This window comes from Primulina tabacum, chromosome 17 (genome assembly GCF_025594145.1).
Source record: "Primulina tabacum isolate GXHZ01 chromosome 17, ASM2559414v2, whole genome shotgun sequence".
In the NCBI taxonomy this organism is placed as follows: domain Eukaryota; kingdom Viridiplantae; phylum Streptophyta; class Magnoliopsida; order Lamiales; family Gesneriaceae; genus Primulina; species Primulina tabacum.
The window spans coordinates 29540869-29565071 of NC_134566.1; the positions used below are offsets into that span (position 1 = coordinate 29540869).

A 24203-nucleotide genomic window follows, 5' to 3' on the forward strand; every position below is an offset into this window, starting at 1 on the left:
AGAAAATCTTTGCGCCTTTTTTTTTCTGCTCTTCACGTGAGTTTTCTTTGGAGAAGGTTGGGAGTGATGTTGTAAAATTGTGCAGCCTCCTCCTTCTTCACGTTATGGTAAGTTTGGCCTAAAATTAAGCTAAAAAGCCCACTATTTCTTAATTAACCCTAAATCTTAAAATATAAAATAATAGATAATATCTTATCTAGAGTTTCTCTCCAAGAATTTTCACTAAATTAGACACCATAATTAGTTATTTCAAATCTTGCATAATCTTCACAAAATCAGATTTTTCATTTATTGCAATTTTAGGCAGCTGAAACATAATCACAAGGCGTGGCCACACTTTATTCCAGGACCTCTTCTGATTTGACCATTCTCTTTCAAAACTCTATCTTGGAAACTTCAAATGTGATAAACATCACCTTTTTAACTCAAATTTGCTCCAAGACCGTAAAAGTTCCTCCTACAATAAAATTACACAAAAATGTATTAATTAAACATATAAAAGGTGGGAATAATGAGAAATATAAAAATAAAAATATTAACTATTACGAGCATGTAAAAGACTATAAAAGGAATTCTCAAAAGTACTACAAATGATATTTGAAGGCGAACGAGCGATAAAATAACTAATATAAGACCAGGAAACCATGATTGTACAATCTCATAATCGATGATTCAGTATTTTCTTCAGCCCACTGTGTTTGTCAGCAAAAAAATAAAGGATCATCATTTATTACTCATCAGATCAAAATTTCCCACAAAAATCCCTTCGTCATTTCAAGAAACTAATAAAAAATTTCGTGGGTCGATTATAAGAATAGTATTCCGATTTAGATGATGGATCTCGAAAAGGAGTAGAGTTCACCTCCGGCGCTACAATCATGTCTGCTAAGAAAAAAGAGCTTCTTTCCGGTGACATGAAGAGGACTAGCCAATGGTGTGGTTTATTTTTCTTTTTATCTTTCTGATTACTGTACTGGGATTTGATCATATTCATAAGTATTCGTGTTCTTTGTTTGAATTTGTTTTAACGGGATGATAATGAAAAATTCTTTAGAGTTCTAATTTGTATTGAACAGGGTTTTTTCCCATGAAATTCCAAGCGATGTAACAGTTACTGCTCGAGGAACTTCCTTTTGTTTGCACAAGGTATCACACTTCTATGTTTCCAAATCAAAATCATGATTCATGGTGTTACATTTTAGTTTTCCTGAATTCATGAAGTGATTTCTTACTGTGTTCGAATTCAATCTTTCATAAATACTCGATGATAGGAATGACGAACAAAATTTTCCGAAAGAAATCTGGATTTGTTATTTTCTTTATGTATTTTCCGACATCCACACAGTTTCCTCTAGTCTCAAAAAGTGGATACATATGCAAAAAACTCTCAGAATCCACCGATACCCCTAAATCCATTATCGAAATCCCCGATGTCCCGGGTGGGCCGGAGGCATTTGAACTTGCAGCAAACTTCTGCTATGGCATACACTTCGAAATCACCTCCGAGAACATCGCGATGCTTAGATGTGCAGCAGAGTTTCTTGAAATGACAGAGGACTACGCCACAGGAAATTTGATCCAAAGAACCGAGTCATATTTAAATGAAGTCGCATTAAAGACTGTGCCTGGGGCTGTATCGATTTTACATTCGTCGGAAAACCTTCTCCCGATGGCTGAGGAAGTACGGTTGGTCAGCAGAAGCACCGACACCATATCGATCATTATGTGTCAAGATAGCTCAAAGCGAGCTGTTGATTGGTGGGGTGAGGATTTGGCCGTCCTACGAATCGATATGTTCCAAAGGGTTCTCATTGCGATGATAGCAAGAGGATTCAAGCAGCAGGATCTTGGTCAAATAGTTATGCTATATGCACAAAAATCGCTTAGAGGTTTGGTGAGGACTTACCCCTAGTAACTTTTAGTTCCCGATCATATATAAATAGCCTATTTCATTTATTTTTTCTTCCTGTTTTAGGAGATATTTGGAAAGGGTCGGAAGAAAATCGAACCAAGACAAGAACACGAGAAAAGGGTTGTGTTAGAAACAATAGTTAGCCTTTTACCAAGAGTGAAAAACTCAGTCTCCGTCAGCTTTCTATCGATGCTTCTTCGAGCTTCGATATACTTAGAAACAACAGCTGCTTGTCGGCTTGATTTGGAGAGGAGAGTGGCCTCGCAACTTGCACAAGCTGCGCTAGATGATCTTTTGATCCCATCTTATGCCTTCACGGGTGATACGCTGTTCGATGTTGAAGCTGTACTACGAATCACAAGAACTTTCTTTGAATGTGAAAGGGAGATGAATAAAATAGGGTATAATTATAATGCAGATGAAGATTATAATTCCCCTTCAGCAAGTGATACGGAGAGAGTGACACGATTATTGGAGAATTATCTATCAGAAATCGCTTCTGATCGTAATCTATCGGTTACTAAATTTGTTGATCTTGCAGAACTTATCCCTGAACAGCCAAGAATAACAGAAGATGGAATGTACAAAGCCATCGACATTTATTTGAAGGTTTGTATTTTGTCCATTCTCTTTACATTGATTGATTCTTCTGATCTAGGCAAAAATAGAGCCATGGTCGAAACGTGCTGCTTGAGCTCTTATTTCTGCTAGTTACAACTTCTAATATGGCAGCATATGTACTCAGTTATACAATTTTACCGCGTCTCAAAATCAAAGTCACAATAAGTTGCTATTTTCTTGTGAGATTTAAGGCATCTAGCTGAATCTTAGTCGAAAACGGAACTTAGCCTGCCAACTTTTGTTACCATCAGCTACAACTTTTCAGCACAAGATAAAGACGTCCAATCAATAATATTCTAAGTTGTACATAAAAATATTCTCGTTTTGCAACATATATCTATTTCATGTCATGTATACATGTGCAGGCTCATCCTTCTTTAAGTGATACAGAGAGAAAGAAACTTTGCAGTGTCATGAACTGTCAAAAGCTCTCTCGAGAGGCATGTGCTCACGCGGCTCAGAACGATAGGCTACCGGTTCAAACTGTTATTCAAGTACTTTACTACGAGCAGCAACGTTTAAGGGAAGTCATGGATAATAGTAGCCTCAATCACGAGTCCTCTCTTCATTCAGGAAAATTGATCAATCACAAGTCCGTGGACATTCACCCTGTCTTGCAAGACGAGACCTCATCTCTACAAAAGGAAAATCACGACTTGAAACTCGAGCTTCTGAACATGAAAATGAAGTTAAATGAATTGGAAAATTCTTCAGGCAACAAATCTTTGTCGAAACCTGTTAGCCCCTTGGTGACCAGCCATGCCACGTCCACGGATAAACCTACTTTGTCACAAAAATATTCGTTCATAAGCTCGGTTTCAAGGAAACTCGGTAGATTTATACGGGCTGATGGATTGTTACCAGGTACCAGAGGTAGGAATAAACCAAGTAAAACTAGGCGTCACTCGATATCGTGACATGTACATTCGATGAACCCAAGCTTTTGGTTATTCATTTTTACTTTGGATACGAAATGAAGAATATATGTGGATCATGCATCGTATCGGTTTGAGCATAGGAAGATGATCTGGATAATATATGTATTTTGTTGTTTGTTCCCTGTTTCAATGAATTATGTACAAAGCAAAATGTAAGTTACACTTCTTGTCTGGTGATGTATTAGTTATGTTTGTTGCACAAATATGTCGATTGGTTGACATTGAATTGAGATTCGATTTGTGTTAACTTATATGTTTAGATCGATGAATTTCAAATCTAATCATAAAATTGTCAATTAGACTTTTTTGTTACGGGTACCGCGTAAGAATTAGCCATGTACTTTTTTCCGAAAAAGAAATATTCATCATATTTTTAAAATAATAAATTGAAAAGAAATAAGTCCAACAATGAGTTCTTCCCCCTTCCATATCTTCCTCTGTTCAATTTAATAAGAACAAAAGCATTTTATTTTATTTCACATATGGGCTAATCAAACAAAAAGGTATACTGATATTCAATCTTCTTGGAAAAGAATAATGAAAATTACAAGTCAATTATTTTATTTTATTTTTGAATAAAACAATGCATTATATTAATAAACCATCAAGCCACACTTCACAAAAGAGCTATGAAATAAATGACAACCCAAAAGACATAAGGATATGTGATGCTTTGTTTACAGATTTTCGACAGTGTCTTATCGAAACATGTGGATGGCGCAAAAAGAACTGTCAAATAAAAACTACTGTATGCCGAACATTCGAGATGACCAAAAAGTTAGGTGTAATGACATTATAGTGATGACACTTTTTATATAATGTTGGTGATACTCACGGAAAATTTAGGGTTCGATTCCAGCAAGTATCTTTAGTCCAGACGCAGGTTTCGAAATTCTCTCGAGCCTGAAATCACGAATAAGACCGTTAAAAGGGGGCCAGAAGGGTGTCCTGCCATCCTGGCGTAGCCCCTCCGATGCTCAAGTCAGAGACTGAACTGAACACTCAAACCTTATATTTATAGAAGAATATCTGGGCTCTGGATGAAATTGTCTTCCATTTGGGCTAGGAATGAGTCAGGAATAGTGAGCCCATCCGCGAGATATCAGTTGGCAAAAAAAACCTTTTAATGAAATTTGCTAAAAAATTGATGTAATAAATATAAATCATAATAACCTAATTATATTGACATTTTTACCAAAACGTCATGGAATAGTTGGTTTTTTTAACCTTTTTTTTTTTTCATTTCTCCGACTTTTAGGCCTCAATCTCAATCTCTACTCTCCTATTTTCACAATTTCCCATAATCTTTTCCTACTCAATATTTTTCTCATTCATTCATCTGCTCCTGAGTCTTTAGTTAGTTTAGTACATAAACACATACGAGATACATTCAGTTTCCGATAAGGAACCCAATCCCAAAACCCCAATTCCATCAAAACCTGGCGCTCACCAAATCTCCTCGTCGCTACCGCCATAGGTGGTCTGACCACCCTTGCTTCGGCTTAGCCATGACCCCTAGCTTCAAATTGAGCCCTGAATCAACATTTTTGATATCTTCTGTCACCTCCTCCGTCTCCAGCACAGACTATATACTTATTTATCTATTTTGATGAAAATACCTAATTATTTCTTGGTTTGACATTTTTTTATGTATTAATGGAACATCGAAACAAATATCAAAATTTTAAGATCCTTGGGATTCGTGATTCTGAATAAAGCAACATGAAATTGACAATGACTTAAATCCCTACAAAAATATAGAAAGAGCAGATATTTGTACTTTATATAATATTCATATAGATTTACGGAAAAAATAATTATACAATCTTTTTACCATGAAAGACACTGCATACTGAAATCTCAATTGTTTTTATATGCGATGGATCGTAGTAACGAATTAATCGAAGTTTCAGCGCTCAATAAATTTTCGAAGGGTCGACCTCTCGAATGACTTTAAACAGAGGAGTCAGTTTTATTCTGTCTAAAACGAGGGATGGAAACTAGTCGTACTTATTTATATTTTCGAATTCAAATTATATTCAGTACAACCTTGTTGGTGTGAATCATGTGATGGAACCAAGGTCAAATCTTTGAATGTGATTTATTTTTTCAAGTTATTTAGATTTAAATTTGAAATTAAAAGTGAAATTTATATTTTCAAGAAATTCAATTTTAAAATTGAAATTTGAAAAAGAATTTGATAAGTTTTACAATAATTTTATTAATTTTCATACTTTAGTCAATTACAGATTAATTATCAAACATTTCAAATGCTGTCATCCAATACGCATGAGAACTTCAAAAAGACAAACCAATTTTATTGTTATTTTCAATAGAGAATTGTAATATTATTAAATATATTAGAAAATAATTTTTCTTCTTTATTTTTTAATTTAGTAAAAAATTTGAATGAAACTTACTAAATATAGCAGACAACTCTGTATATATATATATATATATATAGATTTGGTACACTTGTTCTTTTAAGTGGATTTGTGTTTTAAAATAATTCGTATATGAATTGTTTCAGCTTTCGAAAGTTTCGTTTGACCATGAGTTATTCACTTTGTGTTTTGTTGAAACTATTCTATGTTTTGGCACTGTGAAGATTCAACTATATATGAGTGGAAATCCCAACATACGATAAGCTAATGGTCCTTACACGATGAGATTGTAACCGTTACATGATCTTGTCCTTTTACAGGAGTAAAAATTAGGGAGTTGTATCAGTAAACTATGGAAAGTAGATGAATCTCAGTATATATGCCAAGTTATGCTTACGTTATGATCATGATATATATTATGCGAAATATGTTATTCGGAAGATCATGTGTATTCCATTTTTTTCCTTGGAAAAAACTAGTGTGAGACAGTTTCACGGGTCGTATTTTGTGAGACAGATATCTTATTTAGGTCATCCATGAAAAAGTATTACTTTTTATGATAAGAATATTACCTTTTATTGTGAATATCGGTATGGTTGACTCGTCTCACAGATAAAAATTCGTAAGACCGTCTCACAAGAGACCTACTCCTTTTCCTTTAGGTGTAAGATCTCATTAAAATAACCCATAACAATACACGGAAGATTATTAATATAGGCAAGCCTTTCGATGACTGGTTTTCTTCTTCCCAATCTCATTTTCATTGATTTTTATTTTCTTTTGTTGGGTTGATTAAGGACAAGTAGAGATGCTAGTGAGTTGGATATTATTAAACTCGTCACTCGACCAATACCCACTCGGATTTAAAAATTAATACCTAATCTAAACCCAATACCCATTTTAGAGAATCCGTGACACAGAATTGACGGCCCGGGAGTGATCTAATTAATTTAATACCCATACTTTTTTTAACAAAAAACTAATGATGATACACCATATGGTTTCAATCAAGACTTGGAAGTGAATAATTTATTTTGAAACGGGAATCTGATGTTTATTTAATGGCAGACACATGAAAACAGTTCAAATCATTGTTTAGTCGGGAAATTTTTATATTCTAGTTTCAAGATGAAACCATCTATAAAAAAACATCATCAAGATTTAATGAATGGCCCAAAAGTTGAACAAGCTTATCTACATGAGATTCTCCCCAATTTTGTTATCTTTTCAAAGAGAATAAAACTAACATTATTTGGAAATTATTTACAATGCATGGGGCCCTTAATGATGTGACTTTGCTGCAGAAAATAGTGCAATGAAATCCCATGTAAAAGGTTCCAATCACAAGTTCAATGGCCTTCGACGGTGGAATTTAGATTCCCTTTCGGCCTTGCATATCAAATATAAAAGCAACGCAAGTTTTGCAAACATGATCTTCCCATTCTTGCAATTGGAAAGCTTCTATTATAAATAATGATTTTATAATTCTTAAAATATATATGTTCTTCTAATTTTAGAAAAAGTTGCTTGGTCAAGAGGCATAACGTTGCTTCGTACATCATGAAATGCACTTAATTCTTGAAAAATCCGGATGGGGCGATCGGATCAAATCCTTTAGGATAAGGGATTTCTAATATATGATTTCAAATATAATTTAGTTGTTTTGATAAATTTGAATAATGACATGATTTCATCAATTTAGTATAATTAGTTATAATTAAACAATTCCGAATACACTCAATCTTGTTCATGTCATAATTAATCAAGATTACGAGATATTCTTTCCTTTCTTTTTTTAATTTTTTGTCTGAACGTTCCCTTTTGGATTATGCTTCATATGAGATCCGCGCATGATTATTATTATTAAGTATTAGGAAGGTTTTAATGATATAGTTGTAACAATTTTTCATTACATTTATGGTATTCATCACATAGGTTAAATCTTAAAAAAGACCAGGCGTACATTGTCTCTATATGCATGTGGGACAATGCTGCATTCTTGGGATTTCCCATGTATATTTTTGAATTAAGCCAAGATACTTGTCTATGGAATATACCGATCATTTTGTCACACAGATGTAGTCCAGTACTCAAAAAAATGCACGAAGCGTTGCAAGATATTTACTTTAAATGAATTAATCTAATTTTCGGGTTCGATTTAGCATATACTGCTGGAGAAAGAGTATAAGATAAATAGTAAGAAGATTTGACGAAATCCCATTAATTTGCAATAGAAGTTAAATGATATTACATTAATCAACATTCACAGAATCAGTTGATAAAATGGAACGGTCATACCTAATGGTGTGGATGCTTCATCTTATTCCCAATTTTCAAGCCATATTCAAGCTCAAGACCTTGAAATGCCAATGGGGATTATCTAATCTTTCTTGGTTTGATAAGTTACTCATTTCCAGGCTGGCCCATTTTTGCTGGCTCAACAATTCTTCTCTAATTGAGTTTCTTGTTCTCTTTGAAGAAGATAAACTCGGCCTGAGATCTGATGCAACAGTCTGCTCTGCAGCTAATTTAATTTTATTCTGATTATAACTTTTTGGACCCAACGTCAGCTCAAGATCATTCTGATCATCTTCAACCTCTAAAACCCTACAATTTTCTCCCGCGGGTTCCGAAAATTTGAATTCCACAGCCCGATTCTCTAGGTCCAGACATTTCCAGGGCCCGTGCCTGTTTTTAGCAATCTCCTTCATCAACATTTTCTGGATTCGATACAGACGATGTAGCTCATTAACCTGGAAAAACAAAATTTCAACAAATTCAGAAGGTTGATTAATAAAATCAAACAAGGCCTTTGAATTAAATTCTGCAGCCAAGAATCAGGGAACTGGACCTGATCCCGAAATGTTTCCTCGTGCTTTAGCATCGCCATTTTCATGTATTCCTTGTCGTATGAATTCATAAACCTCGAGTACTCCATTCCAGATCGAGCAACCAAATTCTATTTTCTTGCCAAATCTAAATCCTACAGCTGGAAGTAAAACTAGAACATTAGGAAATCAATCTTGTACTGGGGACTCCACCTGCGGATCAAGAAAACAGGCAGAGAAATTTATGGACAATAAAGAGTAGCGAGAAAGTATCGTGCTGAAAAGTTCATGAAAGCGAAAACCCACATGTTTTTTGTACCCCTCTTCTTTGATTAATTTTATGTGTCATAATGTTTCGGGCCATGATAATTATTTTGCGTATGAAATATCTGTAAGCGTGGTTTCCTGTCTTTTTCGAAACAACAGTGTTTCCATTAAAGATCATGTTTGCATGCTGGCTGCCTCAGATATTTTTATTCACATTACATTAAAATTTTATCCTATTATACCATATATATTCGAGCAGAATATTGATTAGAAACATATCCGACAAAATAGTTTTGAAAGTTTCCAATATGAAATTCAAGATATCACTTAAAAAACACAAAAATCGCAATAAATTCTCAATAAGCATGTGTTAAACAAAAATAAAACTAAATTCGCAATAAATACTGAATTTTCTCGAACCTCCTAGGCTCAAGCAAAAAACAAAAGAAGATCAGCCCAATTTTTATTTTTTTTAAACTAAATTTGAGGAAAATAGTAAGTAAATTTTCTTACCTTAACAGAACACAATCACATCTGGAGAAGACACAGAAGCAAGAAAACATACATATATATGTTTCCTACCAATCAATCTTCAGCTTCAGCTATATATATAGATAGATATACACTTGCTGGCTCTGTGTGTGTGTGTGAAATGTTTGGATTGCAAAGAAACATAGGGTCGAAGAAGAATATAATAAAAATTATTTTTCGGACACAAAAATCAAAGCAATTGTTTGTTGCAAATGGGAGTTTTGATTTGGTCTGAATGATGATAAAGAGGGCATGCCAAACAAATCCCAGTGCCTTTGCCCAATCTGATTCCAACTTTGCGAAAGAGATGCCCCCTAGACATATCCAGCACTCTAGGATATTATTTTATTATTATAAAATTTGTCTATATTATACATTACTGTTTCTATTAAATTATTATGAAAATTTTATATATAATATAGTTCCTGTATCAGAAAGGCCACTCCAGGAAAAATATATAAAAAAATTAAATGAAATAACACGGCATGCCAAAATGAATCACATGTACTTGAAAGTTACATATAAATTACTGCTCGGATATATATATATATATATAAAGGGAGATTTCATTCAATCTAATTAAGCACAACTTTATAATTTACTACGCAATATTCAATAAGGGATATGAGTTATTGCATGATTAACTTCTCTCTCAAAATTAAGATTTATTAATATGATGTGATTGATTTGGATATGAATTATTGCATGATTAGCTTCTCGCAAAACTAAAATTGATTATGGTTGAAATATTCGATTAATATGATGTAATTGATTTTTATCGCCTTTTTTTGCGAATTATGTGTATTGTCAAGAGCAAGAATAATAGGAGAAACAATATGATATATTAATAGATTATATAATAGAGCTTATCGAATTTGCGTATCATTTAACAGTACTATTAGTCTACTTTTGGAAAGAAAGTTTTCTCTTCACTAAATGATTGATGTTTTTTAAGTTTCTTTGCTTTTTCAAGTATATTTTTGGTTAATATTTTTGTTGTTTATTGAATTTTTTTAAAGTAAACGCAAATTTTATTATAAAAGGAGCACTTCAATCATGGTACCGGTCTTTCACAATTAGCAACCAAATTTATCGATACCAACTAAATTGGTCGCGAATCGGTTTCTATTTTGCGGTGGAGACTGAGTAGAGACTGATTTGTCGGTTTCTAATCCGTGTTTTTCTTGTAGTCTTTGTTTAAGAATTGAACAAAATCCCTCTACGAGCTAGTAATCTCGTCCTAGATACCTTGTAATCAAGACCATGCTATACGATAAATTTCCCATAATAATTGAAGGCATAGCAAATTGTGTGCACTATTTAAAAATCTAAAGTAGTTATAGCAGTTCACTACAAGAAATTACAGAATCAACAACACACATACGAAAACGGTTTTAACTAAAACCATTGTTAAAAAATTCTAAAAACGTTGTCGTAGATAATTTTTTAAGCAAAAGACAACAGTTTTTAGGGTCAATAACAACGGTTTTGTAAAACCGTTGTCTTTGAACGTTTATGACAACGGTTTCATGTACAACCGTGGCTAATGTGATATTAGCGACGGTGTAAATAACACCGTCGCTAATATTAGCGACGGTTTAGCTCAAACCGTTGCTAAGTTAAAAATTAATCCCGCCTAAACTTCCCTCCATTTTCTTCCACAACTCTCTATAAATACCTACAAATTCGCTCCATTTTCTTCTATTCACTTCAAATTAGCGACGGTTACATTTGAACCGTCGCTAAAGTTAGCAACAGTATCATGTACAACTGTCGCTAATTTGATATTAGCGACGGTTTATATAACACCATCGCTAATATTAGCGACGGTTTAGCTTAAACCGTTGCCAATATTCGCGACGGCTCTAATCCAACCGTCGCAAATTCAAAAATTCGATCCCTTCTAAACTTCCCTCCATTTTCTTCCACCACTATCTATAAATACCTGCAAATTCGCTCCATTTTCTTCCATTCACTTCACAACACTTAAATTTTTCTCACTTACACGATTTTACAACTTCACAACACTTAAAATTTTTTATCTCTTACACGATTTTACCACTTCATAACACTTAAAATTTTTATCTCTTACACGATTTTTTTACCACTTCAAAACAATTAAAATTTTTATCCCTTACACGATTTTATCACTTCACGACACTTAAATTTTTTATCTCTTACACGATTGTACCAATTCAAAACACAGATTTATTAAATTCTTAATTTTTTTTATTTTACCTAAAATATTAGCGACGGAATATATAAACCGTCGCTAAGTAGAGACGGTTTTGCACATGAATACCGTCGTTACATTTAGCGACGGTTATTACTAAACCGTCGCTAAATTTAACGACGGGGTATAGAACAGTCGCTAATTAGCGACGGTGGATATATGCTTTCCGTCGCAAATATCTTTTGCGACGGTTGTCAAAACCATCGCAAATTGTAGCTACGACAACAGTTTTTCATTTGCGACAGTTTTCAAAATCGTCGCAAATTGTAGCTACGACAACGGTGAAAAATCGTTGTCTTTGAGCGGACCATTTAACAACACTGGCTTTAACAACAGTTTTAAAATGACATTTTTCTTGTTGTGGTTGAACTTCAATATATACATCTATTTTTTTAAACCATAAATTATTTTTTTTTTAAAAAATAAAAATTAGACACTGAACCTTTTATAACAAAACGAAAAGATTATATATCTACTGAAAGTTGATTCATAATTTATTTGATTTACTTTTGAATGTACTTTTAAAGTTTAAACCCGATCCAACGGTTCAAGGGCACAAAGAATTTTTCAAGACGGCTGATTTTTTGAGCGATGTGCTGCTGTGTTTTCGAAGAATTAAACATCGGTTGCATGATTCTTCTATGATTTTCGAATTCTTCATGTTTTCTTCCAGATCTAAGGTAAGTGGACTTGTTTTAAATTTAATTTTGGTTATGTATAATTTTCGTTTTCGAAAATTCGGTCGAGCAGAAATTCTTATTCTACCTCCTTCTGGTCTCGCATGATGTATGTTTTGGCACTGTGAGGATTCAACTTGATATGAGAGAGAATCTCAAATATATGATATGACCATTATGTGGTGGGGATGTAACCGCTATATGGTCTCGCCCCATTAGAGGAGTAAAAATTAGGAATTGATATCAGTAAACTATAGAAAGTAGAGGAATCTCAGTGCCTGGTCAATGGTATGCATATGGTATGAGTCATGTTATGCATGGTATGTGTTTCAAATTTTTATGCATTTTGTTATGTTGTACTCGAACGGTCCTCGCTTACTGAGTGACGACCATATCACTCACATCTTACTCTACCATCCCAGATAAATCATAAGAAGAATTATAGAAAGAAGAATCAGACACCAGTTTTGGGGCTGATAGTGGACGCATGGAGAATTTTAATTAAGAATATGTTCTTGTGAGTTTTTAATTCAAATTATAAACGCTTCCGCAGATTTTTATCCTTTTCGGAGTTACTATTGTAAACAAGATTCCATTTTTATGGTATTTATGCAATAAAATGGTTTTGATTTATACTGTACTACGAGGCTTGTTGTTTAGCAATTATGTGATTGTTGAATAACGTCGGTGTCAACTAACCTCGGTGATGCAACCCGGGCGAAATAGACGAGTCGGGTTGGGAACTCTACCGGGTAAACTATCAAAATATCAAAGGAAATATGAGTTGGACGCCTGGCTTGAATCTCGCAACTCCTTAATCCGATTTGTGAGATCTGCGAATAGAAAGGTAACCACGTGAATGGGCGCCGGAGGGGTGTCCGACGTGACCACTCCGATGCTTAAGTCAGCAAGGTACTCAAGCAATAAAACCAATGTAGCCAAGTGATGGCTGTGTGAATGGTGTCGAGAGTAAATGAGAGTATTAAATGTGTGAATTAATATTTGAATTGAGAGTAAATGCAAGTAAAGAACCTGATATTTATAGTAGAGGATGCAATGATGACCTCGTTTTTTGTGTGTGAGCATTAATTATAATAGGGTGGCTGATTATACCCTATTGTTCTGACATGTCAAATCGCACACTTGTCACATCCAGACTACTTGATTCATTGACCACTTGCATTAGTGTCAGAGATAGGTCGGCTATACACATTGTTTATCGACGACATTAAATACTTCAATCATATCGAGGATGACCGAGCAGAATGCCTCTCAGGTTAATTTACAGAAGAGCTCGGGTATTCCACATCTTGGAGAAATCATGTCCCGGGTGGTCCAATGGCTCGGGACATTAATCCATTTTGTCATGCTATTGGCCTGAGAGCATCCCATCCTGGCCCGGGCACCAACCATGGATATGCTCCATGGCCCGGGAAGTCCCAGGGCCTATCTCTGACCCGGGTCATTCCAGGGCATCATCACTCCCTCCTTAATTAGTCGGGCTAGAGTTCACTCGCTGTCCCGATTGGTCTTGGGTGCCCGGGCAGGAAAATCGCCTTGCCACTTGGTTCTTTTTCGGGATAGTTGTAGCGTGTTGACATGTGGGTATTGTTGACGTAGGTCATAAGATTTGTCAGAGAATCTTTGTTTCCCAAGAAAATAAATCATTATGACGCATTGATTCCTGGACCTGTCTTTTCAAATATCTTTGTGCAATTTCCTATGTAAATCTGAGCCGTTTAATTCATTATGGATCAATGGTGTGGATTGGCTTCCCTCTCCTATATATAGTAACCCACCTTTTGTTCAACGACATCAGCAAACTTATTATTCAGGGAATACAATGGCAGGTGCAAGCGGCTCAAAGTCCCCGGATATGGCTGTAGCTTTCAAGAAGTCTGTTTTGGAAACTCGAAAGGCTGCTATAGAAGATGGAGTTTTCCACAAAATTATCCACTACTGGGAAGAGCTTCAGAGATTGAAGTTTCTCTACGAGACTGGGGAAGCTAATGCTTCTAGACTAGTGGTAAAGCTGAAGAAGTACCGGGAACGCCTTCACGTTTCCGAGATAGCGGATCTCTTCGAGGATGACTATGTCTACGAGCTGATGCTCTACAAGGAAAGGAAGATTCTGACGGACATCACCAACTCCGATAGCTTCCTCAAGACTTCCACTGGAGAAATAAAGGGCTGGATGACCCTGTGAATGACTTTTGTAGAGGAGGAACACTATGATGTAATCCGCAAGAATTTCGTCAGATAAATAAAAACTATTTTTGTTTTATATCTCTGTTATTTTCCTAGCATCTTTGAATTTCATCAGTTGATATATATATATATATATATATATATATATATATATATATATATATATATATATATCATGTATAGAGTAACCGTCAAAACTGAGCGACCTTAATCGAAGATAAATAACGGACAATCGAAAAACCGAACTGTCGGGCCTTCACATATCTCAGTTTTAGAATAAGATGCCGGAACCTCATATTCCCGGCCTTTAAGATAAATTGCCGGGCTCTCTCACCGTCCGGGATAAGAATATGATGCCGGGGCCTTATTTTTCCCGTGCTAATATGTTTAGTTAGTGCTCTCGGATAGTCCACGGGAGTCATTATGATGCATACTCTTAATATTTATATCGCCGAGAATTGCTTCATTTTTCGAGAATCTAATAATTACAACACATCGATATTCGTGCACGTCCTTCCGTCTACTCAGCTCTATTCCCAAGACTCGTCCTGATCGTTCATGTATTCATTCTACAGTTGTGATTAACTCTCTTCCGGAATAAACGGGAAGGTGTTTCGACTGCCTCAAGCCTCTCCAACTTCCTTAATATTAAATGCTACTTGTCTATAAATAAGACGATGTGGATGAAAGATGGTCATCAATTCAATATGTCGAGTTCAAGTGATTCCACTGCTTGCAGTAGTACGCACGTGCAGGTAACAAGCGAAATGCGTCCTCATCTGGAGGATCTGAAGAGGACCATTGAAGAATATATCTGGGTAAAGGTCATGTATACCTGGTATAAGATTCAAGATCTCAATAACACATACCAGAATGGTTTGGCTCCTAGTCGCGCACAAAGAGCAAGAGCGAGGAAGTATAAGCAAGAGTTCGAAGTAGACCGGGTTACAGATCTAGCCACCGACCAAGTTCTGCTGCATGCGATGCTGTGGAAGGAATGGCATCAGCTGAACAAGATCGCAACTTCCGAGTCCTTCATCAATCTTCGGATTCATGAATTGACTAATTGGATAACTGAGTGGCAAGACTCTGTATCTTCGATAATGGATAATATAACAGTCCGCCGACTGTTCTTGCAATAAAATTTTAATTATCGTACTGTCTCTTCCATGAATAAATCAATATAAATTGAATAGCATATAACTGAAAAGTGAAATTTAAATGCTAAGACTTAACGCCTTATGAGCATAAAATAAGGTGCCGGGACCTCATATTTCCCGATCTTATAGATAGTGTCGGGGCCTCGTGTCTCCCGGGCTTATAATTAAAGTGTCGGGGCCTCATGTCTCCCGGGCTTATAGATATTTTGTCGTTTGGTTTCCCCGAGCAATTAATGCGATGTCAGAATGATGTGTCCTCTTCTGACAAGCTGTCAGGAACTGTTCCTATTCCGAGCAGATAAATGATCACGACTCCACGATTTGCGCACACGTCTTTTCAAATATCCCGCCTAATTATGCCGCTCAATTTCCGAGGCTGATCTGGTCCGTTTGATTTGCTTTAGATCAACGGTGTAGATCTCCTTCTTCCCTTATATATAGTAGATGACCGGTTTTTCCAAAAATCATTTGCAAATTCAACTTGTAGCGAAGCTCTGCAAAATTCCTCTCTCGAGCTTTTCCGTCGCGCAGATCTTATTCCGGCGATCTTTCCGTTCATCGACTACCAGTCATCATCTTTGTTTCTTCCTAGTAAGTCTTTTCTGTCTTCTTTACTTAGCCATGTCAAACTCTACTTCCTCTACTTCTGGCCAAAATGCCAAGGGTCGATCAGAAGATAATTCCCCGACTCCTTCCGAGCAATCTGCTCATATTCCCATAGGTATTCACATCTCCCGTTCCCGACCCCTCCAAAAATCCAAAGCTTCTTCATACCGGCCTTCTGGTACCCAAGGCAAAGGAAAAGAAAAGGCCACAAGGCCCTTGTGGTTTTCTACTGTGACTTCTACCCTTCGCCCGGGTAGTATAGAGGAGTTGAGATCTTTAGGCTCCATCCCTTCTGACTACAAGATCAAAATTCTTGGGCCAAATGATCACCCCGACACCCCCCCTCCTGGCTATCATACTTTCTTTCTAGAACAGCTTAAGAGTGGGCTTCGTTTCCCGATTCACCATTTTTTCGAAAGTATTGCTCGATTTTTTGATCTTCCCATTAATCACATCCATCCTAATGCCTTTCGGATAATGGCGGCTACTTTTGTTTTGTTCCGCATGAAATCCCTTCTGATCAACTCTCCTATTTTCCACTATTTTTATTCTTGCCGATTTAATGACGGTGTCTTTTCTTTCATGGCCCGGATGCATTATCGGTTTTTAACCGACATCCTTTCCTCTTTGAAGGGGTGGAAAACAAAATTTTTCTTTCTTCAATTTCCGACTCTTCCGTCCTGTGCCTTGGGTTTCCTATCTTCCCTTCCCACACAACCTGAGCTTCCCCGGGACTTCAAGCTTCTCCCCCCCTTTACCCATGCCTGGGATGCTTTGGAGAAGCAGTCCTACCTGTCCTCGGTGCTGATCAGGGGGGACAATCTGGTTCATTATGGGATCGGGTCCCGGCCCAGTGACCCAGTGGATCGGATTATTGATGAATTTGATCAACCCGGGTCGCAGGCTGGTAAATTACTTTCCATGGTCTGCTCATCTTTTGTATGCTTTTAATTCTAATGTCGATTTTCGATGCAGCCGAAGAAGATATGATCAGGGCAAGTTTTCAGGAGGCTGCTGCCAAGAGAAAAGCCCAGCAGAAAAAGCTCCGGGCTGAGAAGAAAGCCCGGGAAATTCAAGAGGAGGAAGAACGCCAAGCCCGGGCGGCGGCTGAGGCCCTGGAAATTGAAGAACGCCGAGTTGAGGCGGAGGCTAAGGCCAGGAGGAAACCGCCCTTCCTCGGGAAGAATCCACCGTCCCGGCTGCCGAAGAGGACCCGGCTCCTCTAAATCAACGAAAGAGGAGGGCCATCCAGGAGCCGATCGCGGAAGCGGTGGTGGTAGAGGATGAGGTCGAGGAGATCGCCCGGTCTCCTCCTATGACTGGTTCTTCTGCCGGTCCCTCCGGGGGAAGGCCCTGGGTCATCCCCAACATCTTTGGGGAGGATATTGGCTCGGATCTTGTCAAAATGATCCGGGGCCTTCTGCGCACTGACGAGGTGGTACACCTTCAGGGAATTCATCCCAATATGCTGCTTTGCGAAGGAGTGTCCCGGACCTACTCTGTAAGTCCATAAAATTGCATTCTTTTACACTGCCTTCTCTGACCTTATTATGTTTTCAGAGCTTGCAGATGCTCATACATTCCTACGAGCGAGTGGCTCAAGTGGCCAAGGGGGCAAACGCTCAGGCTACCTCGGCTCGTGAGATGCATGTCAAACTCCAAGAGGAGGTGGGTCGTTTGAATGAGCTTCATGAGCATGTCTTGGCTCGGGAGAAGGCCTGCTGGCAACAGCAAATGGACTTGGCTCAAGCGGAGCTTGCTGAGGCTCGGGTAGAGGCGAAAGCAGCAAGGGTAGAGGCGGAGTCCTCCCGTGTCCGGGCCGAGGACCTCGAGGCTGCTGTGACTCTCATCAAGACTGCTAAGGAGGAGAAAATGGCCAACTTTTTGAAGTCTCCGGAATTTAAGATGATGGTGGCTGATAAAGCCTTCCCTTATCTGAAATTAGTTTCCTCGGGATGCCATATCTGCAAACAATGTTCTTCCAAAGAAATTTTATGACTTCATCCTCGGTGATCTTGGCTAATGGCTCGGCCTCTACCCACTTGGAGAAATAATCGACAGCCACCAGAAGGAACTTTTTTTGTGCTCGGGCTATGGGGAAAGGACCCACAATATCCAAACCTCACTGGTCAAAAGGGCATGATGCGGAGATTGGTTGCATACTTGCAGCTAGGCGGTTGTGAAAATTAGAATGATGTTGGCAACCCTGACATTTTTGGACAAGTAGGGCAGCATCTTGATTCATCTGAGGCCACCAGAACCCGGCCAATATAGTTTTCCGATACAGAGCTGTTCCACCGAGGTGTTCGCCACAGCATCCTTCGTGTATTTCTCGGAAGACATACTCTATCTCGTCTTCTGTCAAGCACTTGAGTAATGGGCCCTGATAGGATTGCCTGTACAAAACATTATTCAAAAAGACGAACCTGGGCACTTGTTTTTTGATTTTCGCAGCCTGGGCTCGGTCGTCTGGGAGCTTTTCATGTACCATGTATTCCACGATAGGAGTCATCCATGAAATTTTCTGGACCGGGGGTATTTCTTCATCAATAGAAAGCACCATCCGGGTGAAACACATGATTTCACGGGTGCATACTTCAGATATGGAGATGGCCATCTTGGCGAGATTATCAGCTTCCCCATTCTCTTCCCGGGGGATTTGTTCAATGCTCCAGTCGGTAAAAGTGGCAGCCAGGGCTGTGATAAGTTTCAGGTACTTGAGCAATTTTTCATCTTTGGTCTCATAAGCACCTTTAATTTGTTGTGCCACCAACTGAGAATCAGAATAAATAATCACTCGGGAGGCCCCAACTTCCTGGGCGGCCTGCAATCCTGACAGAACAGCTTCATACTCAGCCTCATTATTTGTGACCCGGGAATCAATTCTTAGAGCCAATTTGATCTTCTCCGCGGATGGGGCAATTATGACCACTCCAACTTCGCATCCGGATAGATTTGAAGCACCATCAACAAAAACTCTCCATACCTCTTCTTCTGCAGGCTGGACCATCTCTATTAAGAAATCTATTAAGGCCTGGGCTTTGATAGCAGCTCGGGGTTTGTATTCAATATCATACTCTCCGAGTTCCATAGTCCATTTGACCATTCTTCCGGAGACTTCGGCATGAGTCATGATCCTTCCAAGGGGAGAATTGGTGAGGACCACAATGGGATGTGAGAGAAAATATGGCCTCAACTTTCGAGCAGTCATGACCAGGGCTAATGCTACCTTCTCCAATTCACTGTATTTTAATTCTGCCCCTCGAAGGGCATGACTGACATAATATATTGGTTTCTGATCGGCTCCTTCTTCCTTGATGAGCACAGAACTAACATCAAATTCAGTGGCGGAGAGATAGACCCATAATTTTTCCCCGGGCTCGGGCTTGGCTAAAATAGGCAAATCGGCCAGGTGCTTCTTCAAGTCCTGAAAAGCTTGTTCACATTTGTTGTCCCAGCCAAATTTCTGCGCTTTCCTTAGGACTCGGAAGAATGGATAACTTCGATGGGCAGATCGGGAAATGAAGCGCGACAGGGCAGCAATCCTCCCGGTTAATTTCTGCACATCTCGGACAGACTGAGGAGAAGGCATGTCCATTATTGATCTGATTTTCTCAGGGTTAACTTCGATTCCCCTATCAGTTACCAAGAAACCCAAAAATTTATCACTCCTGACCCCGAACACACACTTGCCCGGGTTGAGCTTTATTCCATATTGTTTTAGAGTGGTGAAAGTTTCAGCTAAATCATCAATGAAGTGGGAGACTTCCCGGGTTTTGATTAGAATGTCGTCCACATACACCTCAATATTCCGACCTATTTGCTTTTGGAAGACAAGATTCATCAAGCGTTGGTATGTAGCCCCCGCATTTTTTAATCCAAAAGGCATAACGACATAGCAAAAGGTGCCCCCGGAGGTAATAAAACTGGCTTTATCCTGGTCTTCCAGAGCTAAGGGGATTTGGTGATACCCCTGATATGCATCCAGAAAGCTTAATAACTCGCATCCAGAAGTGAAATCTACCAGCCGATCAATTCGGGGGAGTGGATAACAATCTTTTGGGCATGCTTTATTCAAGTCCCTGAAATCCACACACATTCTTCATTTCCCAGTAGATTTTAGGACGAGAACCACATTTGATAGCCAGGTAGGGAATTGGACTTCCCTGATATGCCCGGCCCTTAACAACTCTCCTACTTGCTCTTCAATTACTTTATCTTTTTCAGGGCCAAAATGCCTCTTCTTTTTTTGCTTCACGGGCCGGGATCCCGGGATGATATTTAATTTATGTTCGGCCACTTGGGGCGAGATCCAGACCAATTCCTGTTGAGACCAGGTAAAAACACCGATGTTAGTTTTCAAACATTGTAAGATACTTACCCGGGTGGACGTGCTGATGTCTCGGGCCACCCGGACGTGCTTTCCTGGCTCGATTTCCACCACTTCTTGTTCTTCCTCAGCGACAAAGTGTACTTCTCTCTCCTTGGCCCCCTCTTGACATTCTTTCTCCTTCCCTTCCCTCTTTGCCTTCTTTTGATCTACCCGGACTGTCTCCCCATAACACCTCCGAGAAGAGGGCTGATCTCCCTTAACTTCTCCAACCTGTCCTCGCACCGAGAACTTGATTTTCTGGTGATAAGTGGAGGCCACGGCTCTCATTTCATTCATGGTCGGCCTTCCCAATATGATATTGTACGAGGATGGGGCATCCACCATGTAAAAACAGTCATCACTGTCTTTCTCAGGTCTCCTGTGCCCAGGGTCAGGGGTAGAGTGATTTCCCCCCCAGGGTACACAGCATGTCCAGCGAAACCAAACAAGGCAGTCTCAACCGCCTCTAATTGATATTCTTGTAAATCCATTTGGACCAGGGCTTCTTTGAAAATGACATTAACAGAACTCCCGTTGTCTACAAAAACTCTCAACACATCATAATTAGCAACCCGGGCCTGAATGACCAGAGCATCATTGTGAGGTAGGCTGACTCCTCTGAGGTCTTCTGGGCCAAAACTAATAATCGGCTCATTCTGATTCCTCCCATCAACTTCTAAACACACTCTTCTACCCCTTGTTTTCCTGGCCCGGTTAAAATCACCATTAGTAGATCCTCCCGAAATCATTTTGATTTCCCCGGCTGGGGGGAAGGTCCTTCCTTTCTATTTGTCTGCCCCTTTCTTCCCGAGAACTCCCTTCTGTTCTCCTGCTTCCCCTTGGGATGACGACCGATCTTTTGGGAGCGTTCGGTCCAGGTCGTTGTGATATCCAAGGCGGTGACCTGGGCCCATTCCGGGAAGGGCGGGATTCCGGCTCAGAATGCTTTTTAAATCCTTTCCTTAGGGTTCGGCATTCATTCGTATTGTGAGAGCACTCTTTATGGAGAGTGCAATATCATGTCTTCTCAGATCGGACTGGCTGGGCTGTGAGATTAGGAAGTGGGGCCACGTCCGAGCTGCATTCTTGAACCTCCCTATCCCGGTCATTTCTCAGGGGAACGTGAGAAAGATGCCCGGAACCATTCCTCTTGTTACTTCTTTCCTCAGGCCTGACAACCCGGTCTCCCCTTGCTCTCTTTAATGCTTCTCTTTTCTGATGCTGGGCCTCTTCCATATTGATGTATTTCTCTGCCCGGGACAAAAGATCTTCGAAATCCCAGGGCAGTTTTTTGGTGAGGGAGCGAAAAAAATCCCCTTATAGCAATCCTTGCGTAAAAGCAGTAGTTTTGGTCTCGGGCGCACAAGCAGGCACATCTAAGGCCACTCGGTTGAATCTTTTGATATAAGCTCTGAGAGTTTCGTCCTGGCGCTGCTTTACCTCGAATAGACTGAAGGCAGTCTTTTTATATTTCTTGCTACTGCTAAACTGATTTAAGAACACTTTCTGAAAATCTTCGAAAGAGCGAATACTCTGAGGAGCTAAACCCTCGAACCATCTCAGAGCCGAGTCGACCAGGGTGGTTAGAAACACTTTGCATTTGATCTGATCTCCATAGCAGTGCAGCATAGCCATGTTTTCAAACCTAGCAAGATGTTCTTCAGGATTAGAGCTACCGTCGTATTCCTTGACTTTGGATGATTTGAAATTCCCGAGAAGTGGTTCCGGATGATGGCATCATCAAAAGGGCAGCCTTTAACAACCCGCGAACTGCTTTTGGAACCAACCTGCCCCTCCAATACCTTCACTTTTTTCCTCAATTCTTCCAATTCCTCCGCGACGTTGGGGGACTTAGAACCAGCACTGGATTCTCTCTCTTCCTCCCTCCTCTCCTCTTCTTGATTTTCTTGACCTTGCTCTTGCTCCTCTTCCAGTCGGGCAGAATGGTTGGGATATTTCTTTTTTGCTAAGGCTTCCTCTACTGCCTTGGTTATTCTTCTGGCCAGCTCTTCGCTTGTCAGATTGAAGGTAGGCAGGGGTCCATTGGGGGGCGGACCGCCCGCACCAGAAACATGGGTGTTGTTTTCTCCCTGAACCCGGGAAGTGTCTTGATTTGATGTTCTTCTAGTAGGAGCCATATCAACGCCTTAGAACTCAAATTTCCCACAGACGGCGCCAATGATGCAACCCGGGCGAAATAGATGAGTCGGGTTGGGAACTCTACCGGGTAAACTATCAAAATATCAAAGGAAATATGAGTTGGACGCCTGGCTTGAATCTCGCAACTCCTTAATCCGATTTTTGATATCTGCGAACAGAAAGGTAACCACGTGAATGGGCGCCAGAGGGATGTCTGGCGTGACCACTCCGATGCTTAAGTCAGCAAGATACTCAAGCAATAAAATCAATGTAGCCAAGTGATGGCTGTGTGAATGGTGTCGAGAGTAAATGAGAGTATTAAATGTGTGAATTAATATCTGAATTGAGAGTAAATGCAAGTAAAGAACTTGGTATTTATAATAGAGGATGCAATGATGACCTCGTTTTTTGTGTGTGGGCATTAATTATAATAGGGTGGCTGATTATATCATATTGTTCTGACATGTCAAATCGCACACTTGTCACATCCACACTACTTGATTCATTGACCACTTGCATTAGTATCGGAGATAGGTCGGCTATACACACTGTTTATCGGCGGCATTAAATACTTCAATCATATCGAGGTGACCGAGCAGAATGCCTCTCAGGTTAATTTACAGAAGAGCTCGGGTACTCCACATCTTGGAGAAATCATGTCCCGGGTGGTCCAATGGCTCGGGACATTAATCCATTTTGTCATGCTATTGACCTGAGAGCATCCCATCCTGGTCCGGACACCAACCATGGATATGCTCCATGGCCCGGGAAGTCACAGGGCCTATCCCTGACCCGGGGCATTCCAGGGCATCACTCGGTCTCGGAGAATGACACATGTGAACCAAATACTTTTGTTTGAAAACTGGCGAGTTCGGGCATGAATTAGCACAATATATCTTGATTTAACCTCGAAAATAACAAACCCAGTTCAAAGAAATTAAAAGTATAAATACTATTGAGTGGTAATATCTCATATTTTTTTTAGGTAAAATGAACAATAACTTATCAAAATTAAATAGATATCCCTGTTGTGAAAAAGTAAAAATTTATGGTAAAAAGTAAAAGTCTCAAACTCTCAAAATTTACCAAACTACACACTTTATAATATTTTTCTCTCTACTCAATTGTGATTTTCTTCACAAATGAGAGATCTATTTATAGGAAATCTTTACAAATAATCCAAAAATAAAATACATCATTACCTACATCATCACACACTAATTTTCAATATCTACAACTCTTATTTTCAACATTCAAATATTCAACATTCAAATATTCAATACACACATTTTAAATATTATTTTCCAATACTCCCCCTTGTGATGAT

The 24203-nt window shown here is 39.0% G+C and overlaps 2 protein-coding genes and 1 long non-coding RNA gene across 6 annotated transcripts; 1 reads left to right on the forward strand and 2 right to left on the reverse strand.

Annotated features, from left to right (window-relative positions):
• The first annotated feature begins 600 nt into the window (after positions 1-600).
• Positions 601-3642, forward strand: LOC142531143 (BTB/POZ domain-containing protein SR1IP1-like). Its single transcript, XM_075637203.1, has 5 exons — positions 601-934; positions 1077-1146; positions 1346-1894; positions 1976-2521; positions 2899-3642. The coding sequence occupies exons 1-5, from the start codon at positions 879-881 to the stop codon at positions 3448-3450; spliced, it is 1773 nt and encodes a 590-aa protein (XP_075493318.1). The 5' UTR covers positions 601-878; the 3' UTR covers positions 3451-3642.
• Positions 3643-8049: 4407 nt separating this feature from the next.
• LOC142531913 (uncharacterized) lies at positions 8050-9765 on the reverse strand. Of its 4 annotated transcripts, none has more exons than XR_012816406.1 (3): positions 9464-9765; positions 8707-8896; positions 8050-8608 (listed from the first exon to the last, which is right to left on the reverse strand). It is a non-coding gene; the product is annotated as an uncharacterized LOC142531913 (long non-coding RNA). The 4 variants fall into 4 exon arrangements; XR_012816408.1 differs by lacking the exon at positions 9464-9765 and adding an exon at positions 8990-9230; XR_012816407.1 differs by lacking the exon at positions 9464-9765 and adding an exon at positions 8986-9230.
• Positions 9766-18487: 8722 nt separating this feature from the next.
• LOC142530670 (uncharacterized) lies at positions 18488-21034 on the reverse strand. The gene is made up of 2 exons (XM_075636489.1): positions 20747-21034; positions 18488-20338 (listed from the first exon to the last, which is right to left on the reverse strand). The coding sequence occupies exons 1-2, from the start codon at positions 21032-21034 to the stop codon at positions 18488-18490; spliced, it is 2139 nt and encodes a 712-aa protein (XP_075492604.1).
• Between the last annotated feature and the right edge of the window lie 3169 nt (positions 21035-24203).

Coding starts and splice junctions, on each gene's coding strand:
- LOC142531143 (XM_075637203.1), top strand. CDS start 879: ATGTCTGCTAAGAAAAAAGAGCTTCTTTCCGGTGACATGAAGAGGACT. Junction 935..1,076: donor ATGAAGAGGACTAGCCAATG/GTGTGGTTTATT, acceptor TGTATTGAACAG/GGTTTTTTCCCATGAAATTC. Junction 2,522..2,898: donor CCATCGACATTTATTTGAAG/GTTTGTATTTTG, acceptor ATACATGTGCAG/GCTCATCCTTCTTTAAGTGA.
- LOC142530670 (XM_075636489.1), bottom strand. CDS start 21,034: ATGAATGAAATGAGAGCCGTGGCCTCCACTTATCACCAGAAAATCAAG. Junction 20,339..20,746: donor ACATCAGCACGTCCACCCGG/GTAAGTATCTTA, acceptor GATGCATATCAG/GGGTATCACCAAATCCCCTT.